The 12,097-nt window shown below is 38.2% G+C and overlaps 1 protein-coding gene across 4 annotated transcripts in view; it reads left to right on the top strand.

Moving 5' to 3' along the window:
* The window catches only part of ANO3 (anoctamin 3), a 426,259-nt gene that overhangs the window by 224,651 nt on the left and 189,511 nt on the right, over window positions 1–12,097 (top strand). For 3 of the 4 annotated variants that reach the window (XM_079928244.1, XM_079928243.1, XM_079928246.1), the window contains exons 2-3: window positions 10,007–10,201; window positions 11,090–11,161. In XM_079928244.1, the coding sequence (XP_079784370.1) occupies window positions 10,009–10,201; window positions 11,090–11,161 (265 nt within the window). In that variant the 5' untranslated portion in view covers window positions 10,007–10,008. Of the gene's footprint in view, window positions 1–10,006; window positions 10,202–11,089; window positions 11,162–12,097 lie in introns of those variants that run through there. The other variant, XM_079928245.1, reaches the window with a different exon arrangement.

Below are 12,097 nucleotides of genomic sequence, written 5' to 3'. Positions count from 1 at the left end.
GTCTAATATCTTTACAAGCAACTATCACCATCTTCCATCTGTGTACCGCCACCTCCAAAATAATATTTATTCTTTTACTTATATGTTCTTCTTGAGTAAAAGGCAATTCTCAACCAGAGCCCAGTAATAAAAAACTGATCTTTTAATATTCTACATCTGTGTTTCCTAAATAAAAGAAGATATAAGAACACATGACAAAATATTCACAGGCATAAAAAACTACTAGGACAGATTTTTCCTGTGCTATTTTTTTTTTTTTACATCTTTATTGGAGTATAATTGCTTTACAATGGTGTGTTAGTTTCTGCTTTATAACAAAGTGAATCAGTTATACATATACATATGTTCCCATATCTCTTCCCTCTTGCGTCTCCCTCCCTCCCACCCTCCCTAACCCACCCCTCCAGGTGGTCACAAAGCACCGAGCTGGTCTCCCTGTGCTATGCGGCTGCTTCCCACTAGCTATCTACCTTACGTTTGGTAGTGTATATATGTCCATGCCTCTCTCTCGCTTTGTCACAGCTTACACTTCCCCCTTCCCATATCCTCAAGTCCATTCTCTAATAGGTCTGTGTCTTTATTCCTGTCTTACCCCTAGGTTCTTCATGACATTTTTTTTTCTTAAATTCCATATATATGTGTTAGCATACGGTATTTGTCTTTCTCTTTATGACTTACATCACTCTGTGACAGACTCTACGTCTATCCACCTCATTACAAACAGCTCAATTTTGTTTCTTTTTATGGCTGAGTAATATTCCATTGTATATATGTGCCACATCTTCTTTATCCATTCATCTAATGATGGACACTTAGGTTGTTTCCATCTCCTGACTATTGTAAATAGAGCTGCAATGAACATTTTGGTACGTGACTCTTTTTGAATTATGTTTTTCTCAGGGTATATGCCCAGTAGTGGGGTTGCTGGGTCATATGGTAGTTATATTTGTAGTTTTTTAAGGAACCTCCATACTGTTCTCCATAGTGGCTGTACCAATTCACATTCCCACCAGCAGTGCAAGAGTGTTCCCTTTTCTCCACACCCTCTCCAGCATTTATTGTTTCTAGATTTTTTGATGATGGCCATTCTGACTGGTATGAGTTGATATCTCATTGTACTTTTGATTTGCATTTCTCTAATGATTAATGATGTTGAGCATTCTTTCATGTGTTTTTTGGCAGTCTGTATATCTTCGTTGGAGAAATGTCTATTTAGGTCTTCTGCCCATTTTGGATTGGGTTGTTTTTTTGTTATTGAGCTGCTTGAGCTGCTTATAAATTTTGGAGGTTAATCCTTTGTCAGTTGCTTCATTTGCAAATATTTCCTCCCATTCTGAGGCCTGTCTTTTCGTCTTGTTTATGGTTTCCGTTGCTGTGCAAAAGCTTTGAAGTTTACTTAGGTCCCATTTCTTTACTTTTGTTTTTATTTCCATTTCTCTAGGAGGTGGGTCAAAAAGGATCTTGCTGTGATTTCTGTCATAGAGTGTTCTGCCTAAATTTTCCTCTAAGAATTTGATAGTTTCTTGCCTTACATTTAGGTCTTTAATCCATTGTGAGCTTATTTTTGTGTGTGGTGTTAGGGAGTGATCTAATCTCATACATTTACATGTACCTGTCCAGTTTTCCCAGCACCACTTATTAAAGAGGCTGTCCTTTCTCCACTGTACATTCCTGCCTCCTTTATCAAAGATAAGGTGACCATATGTGCGTGGGTTTATCTCTGGGCTTTCTATCCTGTTCCATTGATCTATCTTTCTGTTTTTGTGCCAGTACCATACTGTCTTGATTACTGTAGCTTTGTAGTATAGTCTGAAGTCAGGGAGCCTGATTCCTCCAGCTCTGTTTTTCGTTCTCAAGCTTGCTTTCACTATTCGGGTTCTTTTGTGTTTCCATATAAATTGTGAAATTTTTTGTTCTAGTTCTGTGAAAAATGTCAGTGGTAGTTTGATAGGGATTGCATTGAATCTGTAGATTGCTTTGGGTAGTATAGTCATTTTAACAATACTGATTCTTCCGATCCAAGAACATGGTATATCTCTCCATCTATTTGTATCAATTTCTTTCATCAGTGTCCTATAGTTTTCTGCATACAGGTCTTTTGTCTCCTTAGGTAGGTTTATTCCTAGATATTTTATTCTTTGTGTTGCAATGGTAAATGGGAGTGTTTTCTTGATATCACTTTCATATTTTTCATCATTAGTGTATAGGAATGCCAGAGATTTCTGTGCATTAATTTTGTATCCTGCTACTTTACCAAATTCATTGATTAGCTGTAGTAGTTTTCTGGTAGCATCTTTACGATTCTCTATGTATAGTATCATGTCATCTGCAAAGAGTGAAAGCTTTACTTCTTCTTTTCTGACTTGGATTCCTTTTATTTCCTTTTCTTCTCTGATTGCTGTGGCTAAAACTTCCAAAACTATGTTGAATAAGAGTGGTGAGAGTGGAGAGCCTTGTCTTGTTCCTGATCTTAGTGGAAATGCTTTCAGTTTTTCACCATTGAGGACAATGTTGGCTGTGGGTTTGTCATATATGGCCTTTATTATGTTGAGGAAAATTCCCTCTATGCCTACTTTTTGGAGGGTGTTTATTATAAATGGGCGTTGAATTTTGTCGAAAGCTTTCTCTGCATCTATTGAGATCATCATATGTTTTTTCTCCTTCAATTTGTTAATATGGTTTATCACATTGATTGATTTGCGTATATTGAAGAATCCTTGCATTCCTGGAATAAACCCCACTTGATCATGGTGTATGATCCTTTTAATGTGCTGTTGGATTCTGTTTACTAGTATTTTGTTGAGGATTTTTTCATCTGTGTTCATCAGTGATATTGGCCTGTAGTTTTCTTTCTTTGTGACATCCTTGTCTGGTTTTGGTATCAGGGTGTTGGTGGCCTCATAAAATGAGTTTGGGAGTGTTCTTCCCTCTGCTATATTTTGGAAGAGTTTGAGAAGGATAGGTGTTAGCTCTTCTCTAAATGTTTGACAGAATTCGCCTGTGAAGCCATGTGGTCCTGGGCTTTTGTTTGTTGGAAGATTTTGAATCACAGTTTCAATTTCAGTGCTTGTGATTGGTCTGTTCATATTTTCTATTTCTTCCTGATTCAGTCTTGCCAGGTTGTGCATTTCTAAGAATTTGTCCATTTCTTCCAGGTTGTCCATTTTATTGGCATAGAGTTGCTTGTAGTAATCTCTCATGATCTTTTATATTTCTGCAGTGTCAGTTATCACTTCTCCTTTTTCATTTCTAATTCTATTGATTTGAGTCTTCTCCCTTTTTTTCTTGATGAGCCTGGCTAATGGTTTATTAATTTTGCTTTTAGTTTTATTGATCTTTGCTATTGTTTCCTTCATTTCTTTTTCATTTATTTCTGATCTGATTTTTATGATTTCTTTCCTTCTGATAACTTAGGGGTTTTTTTGTTCTTCTTTCTCTAATTGCTTTAGGTACAAGGTTAGGTTGTTTATTCGAGATGTTTCCTGTTTCTTAAGGTAGGATTGTATTGCTATAAACTTCCCTCTTAGAACTGCTTTTGATGCATCCCATAGGTCTTGGGTCATCGTGTCTCCATTGTCATTTGTTTCTAGGTATTTTTTTATTTCCTCTTTGATTTCTTCAGTGATCACTTCGTTATTAAGTAGTGTATTGTTTAGCCTCCATGTGTTTGTATTTTTTACAGATCTTTTCCTGTAATTGATATCTAGTCTCTAGCGTTGTGTTCGGAAAAGATACTTGATACAATTTCAATTTTCTTAAATTTACCAAGGCTTGATTTGTGACCCAAGATATGATCTCTCCTGGAGAATTTTCCATGAACACTTGAGAAAAATGTGTATTCTGTTGTTTTTGGATGGAATGTCCTTAAATATCAATTAAATCCATCTTGTTTAATGTATCATTTAAAGCTTGTGTTTCCTTATTTATTTTCATTTTGGATGATCTGTCCATTGGTGAAAGTGGGGTATTAAAGTCCCCTACTATGAATGTGTTACTGTCGATTTCCCCTTTTATGGCTGTTAGTATTTGCCTTATGTATTGAGGTGCTCCTATGTTGGGTGCATAAATATTTACAATTGTTATATCTTCTTCTTGGATCGATCCCTTGATCATTATGTAGTGTCCTTCTTTGTCTCTTCTAATAGTCTTTACTTTAAAGTCTATTTTGTCTTATATGAGAATTGCTACTCCAGCTTTCTTTTGATTTCCATTTGCTTGGAATATCTTTTTCCATCCCCTTACTTTCAGTCTGTATGTGTCTCTAGGTATGAAGTGGGTCTCTTGTACACAGCATATATATGAGTCTTATTTTTGTATCCATTCAGCCTATCTGTGTCTTTTGGTGAAAGCATTTAGTCTATTTACATTTAAGGTAATGATGGATATGTTTGTTCCTATTCCCATTTTCTTAATTGTTTTGGTTTCGTTATTGTAGGTCTGTTCCTTCTCTTGTGTTTCTTGCCTAGAGAAGTTCCTTTAGCATTTATTGTAAAGCTGGTTTGGTGGTGCTGAACTCTCTCAGCTTTTGCTTGTCTGTAAAGGTTTTAATTTCTCCATCAAATCTGAATGAGATCCTTGCTGGGTAGAGTAATCTTGGTTGTAGATTTTTCTCCTTCATCACTTTAAATATGTCCTGCCACTCCCTTCTGGCTTGCAGAGTTTCTGCTGAAAGATCAGCTGTTAACCTTATGGGGATTCCCTTGTGTGTTATTTGTTGTTTTCCCTTGCTGCTTTTAATATGTTTTCTTTGTATTTAATTTTTGACAGTTTTAATTAATATGTGTCTTGGCATATTTCTCCTTGGATTTATCCTGTATGGGACTCTCTGTGCTTCGTGGACTTGATTAACTATTTCCTTTCCCATATTAGGGAAGTTTTCAACTATAATCTCTTCAAATATTGTCTCAGTTCCTTTCTTTTTCTCTTCTTCCGGAACCCCTATAATTCGAATGTTGGTGTGTTTAATGTTGTCCCAGAGGTCTCTGAGACTGTCTTCAGTTCTTTTCATTCTTTTATCTTTATTCTGCTCTGCAGTAGTTACTTCCATTATTTTATCTTCCAGGTCACTTACCTGTTCTTCTGCCTCAGTTGTTCTGCTATTGATCCCATCTAGAGTATTTTTAATTTCATTTATTGTGTTGTTCATCATTGCTTGTTTCATCTTTAGTTCTTCTAGGTCCTTGCATTTTCTCTATTTCCAAGATTTTGGATCATCTTTACTATCATTATTCTGAATTCTTTTTCAGGTAGACTGCCTATTTCCTCTTCATTTGTTAGGTCTGGTGGGTTTTTATCTTGCTCCTTCATCTGCTGTGTGTTTTTCTGTCTTCTCATTTTGCTTATCTTACTGTGTTTGGGGTCTCCTTTTTGCAGGCTGCAGGTTCATAGTTCCCGTTGTGTTTGGTGTCTGTCCCCAGTGGCTAAAGTTGGTTCAGTGGGTTGTGTAGGCTTCCTGGTGGAGGGGACTAGTGCCTGTGTTGTGGTGGATGAGGCTGGATCTTGTCTTTCTGGTGGGCAGCTCCACGTCTGGTGGTGTGTTTTGGGGTGTCTGTGGACTTATTATGATTTTAGGCAGCCTCTCTGCTGATGGGTGGGCTTGTGTTCCTGTCTTGCTAGTTGTTTGGAATAGGGTGTCCAGCCCTGTAGCTTGCTGGTCGTCGAGTGAAGCTGGGTGCTGGTGTTTAGATAGAGATCTCTGGGAGATTTTCGCCATTTGATATTATGTGGAGCTGGGAGGTCTCTTGTGGACCAGTGTCCTGCGGTTGGCTCTCCCACCTCAGAGGCACAGCAGTGACTCCTGGCTGTAGCACCAAGAGCCTTTCATCCACATGGCTCAGAATGAAAGGGAGAAAAAGTAGAAAGAAAGAATTAGTAGAAGTAGAAAGAAAGATAGAAAGATGGGAGGAAGGAAGGGAAGAAAGAAAGAAAGAAAGAAAGAAAGAAGGAAGGAAGGAAAGAAAGAAAGAAGGAAAGAGAGAAAGAAAGAAATGAAAATATAAAGTAAAATACAATAAAATAAGATAAAATATATTAAAGTTATTAAAATAAAAAATAATTATTAAGAAAAAAAATTTAAGAAAAAAAGAAAGCAAACGGACAGATAGAACCCTAGGACAAATGGTGAAAGCAAAGATATACAGACAAAATCTCACACAGAAGCATACACATACACACTCACAAAAAGAGGAAAAGGGGAAAAAATCATAAATCTTGCTCTCAAAGTCCACGTCCTTAATTTGGGATGAGTCGTTGTCTATTCTTGTATTCCACAGATGCAGGATACATCAAGTTGATTGTGGAGATTGAATCCGCTGCTTCTGAGGCTGCTGGGAGAGATTTCCCTTTCTCTTCTTTGTTTTCACAGCTCCCAGGGCTCAGCTTTGGATTTGGCCTTGCCTCTGCATGTAGGTCGCTGGAGGGCATCTGTTCTTCGCTCAGACAGGACGGGGTTAAAGGAGCCGCTGATTAGGGGACTCTGGCTCACTCAGGCCGGGGGGAGGGAGGGGCACGGAGTGTGGGGCGGGCCTGCAGCGGCAGAGGCTGGCGTGTCGTTGCACCAGCCTGAGGCGCGCCGTGTGTTCTTCCGGGGAAGTTGTCCCTGGATCCCGGGACCCTGGCAGTGGCGGGCTACACAGGCTTCCAGGAAGGGAGGTGTAGATAGTGACCTGTGCTTGCACACAGGCTTCTTGGTGGCGGCAGCAGCAGCCTTAGCGTCTCATGCCCGTCTCTGGGGCCTGCGCTTTTAGCCACGGCTCGCGCCCATCTCTGGAGCTCCTTTAAGCAGCGCTCTTAATCCCCTCTCCTCACACACCAGGAAACAAAGAGGGAAGAAAAAGTCTCTTGCCTCTTCGGCAGGTCCAGACATTTCCCCGGACTCCCTCCCGGCTAGCCATGGTGCACTAACCCCCTGCAGGCTGTGTTCACGCAGCCAACCCCAGCCCTCTCCCTGTGCTCCGACAGAAGCCCGAGCCTCAGCTCCCAGCCCCGCCCGCCCCGGCGGGTGAACAGACAAGTTTCTCAGGCTGGTGAATGCTGGTCGGCACTGATTCTCTGTGCAGGAATCTCTCCGCTCTGCCCTCCGGACGGACCCCTGTTGCTGCGCTCTCCTCCGTGGCTCCGAAGCTTCCCCCTCCGCCACCCGCAGTCTCCGCCCGCCAAGGGACTTCCTAGTGTGTGGAAACCTTTCCTCCTTCACAGCTCCCTCTCACTGGTGCAGGCCCCGTCCCTATTCTTTTGTCTCTGTTTATTCTTTTTTCTTTTGCCCTACCCAGGCACGTGGGGAATTTCTTACCTTTTGGGAGGTCTGAGGTCTTCTGCCAGCGTTCAGTAGGTGTTCTGTTGGAGTTGTTCCACGTGTAGATGTATTTCTGGTGTATCTGCGGGGAGGAAGGTGATCTCCGCGTCTTACTCTTCCGCCATCTTCCCCTCGTCCCCCTGTGCTATTCTTTGAATGTAGTATAGAAAACACTAGTCGGTCCTTAAATAAGGGGGATTGTATGGTGTATGGTAGGCTTTCAGTATGAGTTCTGTGGGCCTTGAGGAATTCCTCTTCAAAAGGGTATTTTCCTTTCTTATCATTACAGAGTCCCAGAAAGCTAAGAGACTGGATCAATTCATAATTCTTTCTTCAATCCCTTTCTAGTTCACATTTTATTTTCACACTGAGAATTAACGTGAAAATAAATACTTTTTTTTTATAAAACGGGAAGATAAAATCCCTACTGCTAGGTTTGTCTGCATTTCATCTATTCAACTATGTCTTATTTCTATAGAACCTCTCAAATATTGTCTTGTTTTTTTTTTCAAGATTCTCATTTGTCTCAAAGGGCAATGAATATTTGTACCTCTGCTTGTCTTTATTTGAATTCATGCATTTGAAAATATCCTTAGAAATCTGGAGTTAATTCATGAGCTGATTATAAAGTAGCCAAAAAGTATTGACTGAACCAATATGAGTAGAGTTTAGTTAAATTTGTTTGTCTTATAATAAATATAATTACTGAAAATATAATTTTCAGTAATTTCCTTTCCTGTCTGTACCCCTTGCCCGCAGAGTCTACTCTGTCTCAAAAATGGAATTAAGATGAGTAATTGCAAGGCAAAATTTTCATTACTTGAGTGCTGTATGTACTGGTGGGTTTGCTTTGTCTTTTTCACCTTTCAATCACTACATTTGAAATTTACTTTAATATAGAGAATATGGGCAGGTGAATAGGGAGGGTGGTAAAAGCAGATGTGTTTCTAGATATATTCCGTCTGAGTTTTAGCCTCTACCAGAATGAATTTTGGTGTCTGTTCTTTACATTTCAGTGTCTGTGATTTTCGAGGTAAATGGATGGTGTGCAGGAGTTTCAAACTTAATTTATGATGCAACATGATATGATGGTTTTAGCACTAGAAACTGTTTGGAATATAAATCCCAAACAGTTTTCTTGTTGGTGTGATATAAGGAATGTTACATATCCTCTCTAAGTCTCAGTTTCCACATAGCTAATAGGTATAATGTCTGCCTGGTAAGATTGTTAGAAAACTAAATGAAATAAACACAGCATATATTACATTTAATATGTAGTCACTAAAATACTATATACATATATATGTGTATATGTATATATGAATGTATATACAGTTGACCCTTGAACAACAAAAGTTTGAACTGTGAGGGTCCCCTTACACATGGATTGTTTTCAATAAAAAATTCTACAGTACTCCACAATCTGAGGTTGGTTGACTCTGCAGATGCAGAACTACTGATAGGAACAGTGGAGTCAGAGGGCTGGTTTTAAATTGTATGTGGATTTTTAACTGCATGAAGGGTTGATACCCCAAACTCCTGCATATGTTTATATACACACATATACTATAAAATAATAAGAAAAAGCCTAACAACACACTAGAAAAACTATAAAACAGCTTAGTCACTTAAGAATTATAATTGGCTAGAAATATATGAAAACATGTTCAATCTGGAACATGAAGATTAAAACCATTTTTTTTGTTTTTTGTTTGTTGGCTTTTTATTTTATTCAGAATTAAAACAAATGATACTATCTAGAGTTCCCCAAGGAATTTCATAAAGAAATGGATTCCATCTTGTACTGTTTGGGGAAGTGTGAAAAGATAAAGCTTTTAGGGAAGGCAGTTTGGCATTATTTATCCAAATGATAAATATTCATGCCCTTCAAACCAGCAGTTGTACATCTAAGTGTTTCCTCTTAGAGAAATACTCAATATGTGCAAAAAAGGCATATACCAGAATACCCATAGCAGTATTCCAGGACTGAGGAACGCCCTGGGATTAACGTAAGGGGGATGAGGACAGATGGGGACAGGGGCATACAGGGACATGGGGACATTCATTGCTGGGAGAATACAGTTACTGGGGCTTCCAATTATGGAGGCAGAGTCCTGTTGAGGGGCATTCTTTCTTCTGGCAGATCAGTCTTCTCTGCATGAGGAGAGGGACTGTTACACAGGGCACAGGAATGCTGTCCCCCTGCTGGTCAGTTTTTGTACTAAACCATGTATGCTGTTCCTTTCCAGCCTCTTGATCACTATTAGTACGTTATGTGGTGTGTTTAAAGGAGGATAGGTTATAGAAAGAAGTGTTCTGGTTAATAATAGTAATTTGAATTTCTACACATTAGGTTTTATTTATTTTACTGCTTAAAAACCTAAATGGTTAAATTTATCCAAAGACAATCCAAATTATTATTCTCATAACTCTTCAAATGAATTTAAACCTCAGTTTCTTTTTTACAGAACCTTTAAAAAACAGTGAAAGCTCAATCTGGAAGAGGAGCTATTTATTTCTCATAACTATTTGACAAAAATCTCAAAACACTTCCTCTGACAATATAGAAACAAACGAATTCCACTAGTGCTAATCCCTAGGTGATGCTTTTCAAGAGTACTTTTCTGAAACAGCCATCACAAGAATTAAAATTATTTGTTGATTTCTGCTGATTATTTCTTGTTGCTAAAACTTGCCATTTTGAATTTGCAGGTATGAATATAAGCAAGAGTGAGATAGCAAAAGAAACTTCATTAAAACCATCTCGGAGATCCCTGCCTTGCCTGGCCCAGAGCTATGCTTACTCAAAGAACTTGAGCCAATCTACCTCACTCTTCCAGTCAACTGAGAGTGAATCTCACGCTCCCACTTCTGTAACCTCAATCTCTGCTGACAAAGCAGAGCAAGGTGAGCTCTACTTTCTTGTTTAACTTTTAAAGAATAGTGTTTTCCACTAGTGTTTATAGAGTCTTCAGGAAGGAGATTGGCATAGAAAGGAGAACAGTAGCCTATGCCAGTCAGACAAAAGGCCATTCGTTGGTGAGATGTGTGTTCATTTCTTTTTATCCTTGAAGGTAGCCAACCCCATGCAAATATGGACCTAACACTTTCTGTTGGCAAGAGAAGACAGATCAGCCACCTAAATCACTGGCTCATTAGCATTCCTGGTGAGAATTTATTACCAGTAATTAAATATGCCAGCAATAATAAACTCAGTTCCCTAAACAGAAAGACCCAAAACTATAAATAATACTGAGAGTAAATCAGTGAACATTTGGTTGCACGAAGATGTGGTTAGACAAGTGTTGGCAAATAAAACTACACACATCTGACTGTCTGAGACTTAATATACCTTCAGACAATCCCTTTTCACAAGAGTCAGGAGTCAGAATACAACCAGGCCCCTGTCATTCAGTGGATGGGTATGTTTTTATTTTCCCTTCCATCTCTAAGAGCTTTTATATTATGAAAATTGATTCCCTTATGATTCCTTAGGGTTGCTTCTTCCTCTGGATAATTTGAAAATGCCAATATTCTCTTTTCAATAGTATTGGGAAATCACTATTTTAAATAGTAAGCTTACATCTATGTCCAATAAGGAAAGTGGCTAATTGTTTAAGAGAATCAAAGTGTTAAAATGTAATATAGATGTATCTCTCATTTCCACTCATTAACTTAAAAACATTTCTTCATGTTTGGCTGCTATTTGGACAGCAGTCACCACGGTAATTGTTCTAACTGTCATTATGTTTTTATTCCCCAAAACTAGAAAGTCTTTTTTGTTCTTGTTTCCAGTTAACACTGAGGAAGGCAGAAAAGACTCTGTGCTCAGATGTTCTTTTGCTGACCTCAGTGACTTTTGCTTGGGTGAGTTACTTTCTATTATTTCCTTCCTCCTTTCCCCCTCTCCAAAGGTAAACTGACTTCTACTTCAAATGTAGAACATTATTTTTTTAAGAAAAAAAAAAATTCATGTTTAGTCTTTAACATTTGATGGGTGAGAATAATATTCTAAGGTTAAAATATTATTAAGGTATTTCATGTACAGTTTGAAAGTCAAATACAGAAGATTTTTAATGAATAACAATCCTATAACTGAAAAATATTCTGTTGTTAGTCTTTTGGAAATTTCCTTCAATTCTCGATGAATAAGTACATTTATACTACTGTGTCTAGATTTATCAAATTTCAGCATTATTTGTTGATCTCTCGTGCTAGATGAAGGTTTATTAGTTCATTCATATAACCTTTCCTTATTTTTTTCATAGTTACACTGCCATTTTAAATCTCTCCACTGATTAAATTTGTAACTATAGTATATTTGCATCTTTATATCATGTTTTTTCTTTTTTAGCTTTTTTCTTTTTTAATTTTTTAATTATTATTTTTAACATCTTTATTGGAGTATAATTGCTTTACAATGGTGTGTTAGTTTCTGCTTTATAACAAAGCTATACATATACATATATCCCCATATCTTCTCCCTCTTGCACCTCCCTCCCACCCTTCCTATCCCACCCCGCTAGGTGATCACAAAGCACCCAGCTTATCTCCCTGTACTATGCGGCTGCTTCCCACTAGCTATCTATTTTACATTTGGTAGTGTATATATGTCGGTGCTAATCTCTGATTTCATCCCAGCTTAAGCTTCCATCTCCCCGTGTCCTCAAGTCCATTCTCTACGTCTGCATCTTTATTCCTGTCCTGCCCCTAGGCTCATCAGAACCATTTTTTATTTTTTTAGATTCCATATATATGTGTTACCATACAGTATTTGTTTTTCTCTTTCTGACTTACTTCACT

This window comes from Stenella coeruleoalba (genome assembly GCF_951394435.1).
Source record: "Stenella coeruleoalba genome assembly, chromosome: 8".
Classification (NCBI taxonomy): Eukaryota; Metazoa; Chordata; class Mammalia; order Artiodactyla; family Delphinidae; genus Stenella; species Stenella coeruleoalba.
Note: the sequence above shows the minus strand (reverse complement) of the source record. Positions and strands in the feature narration are given on the sequence as shown.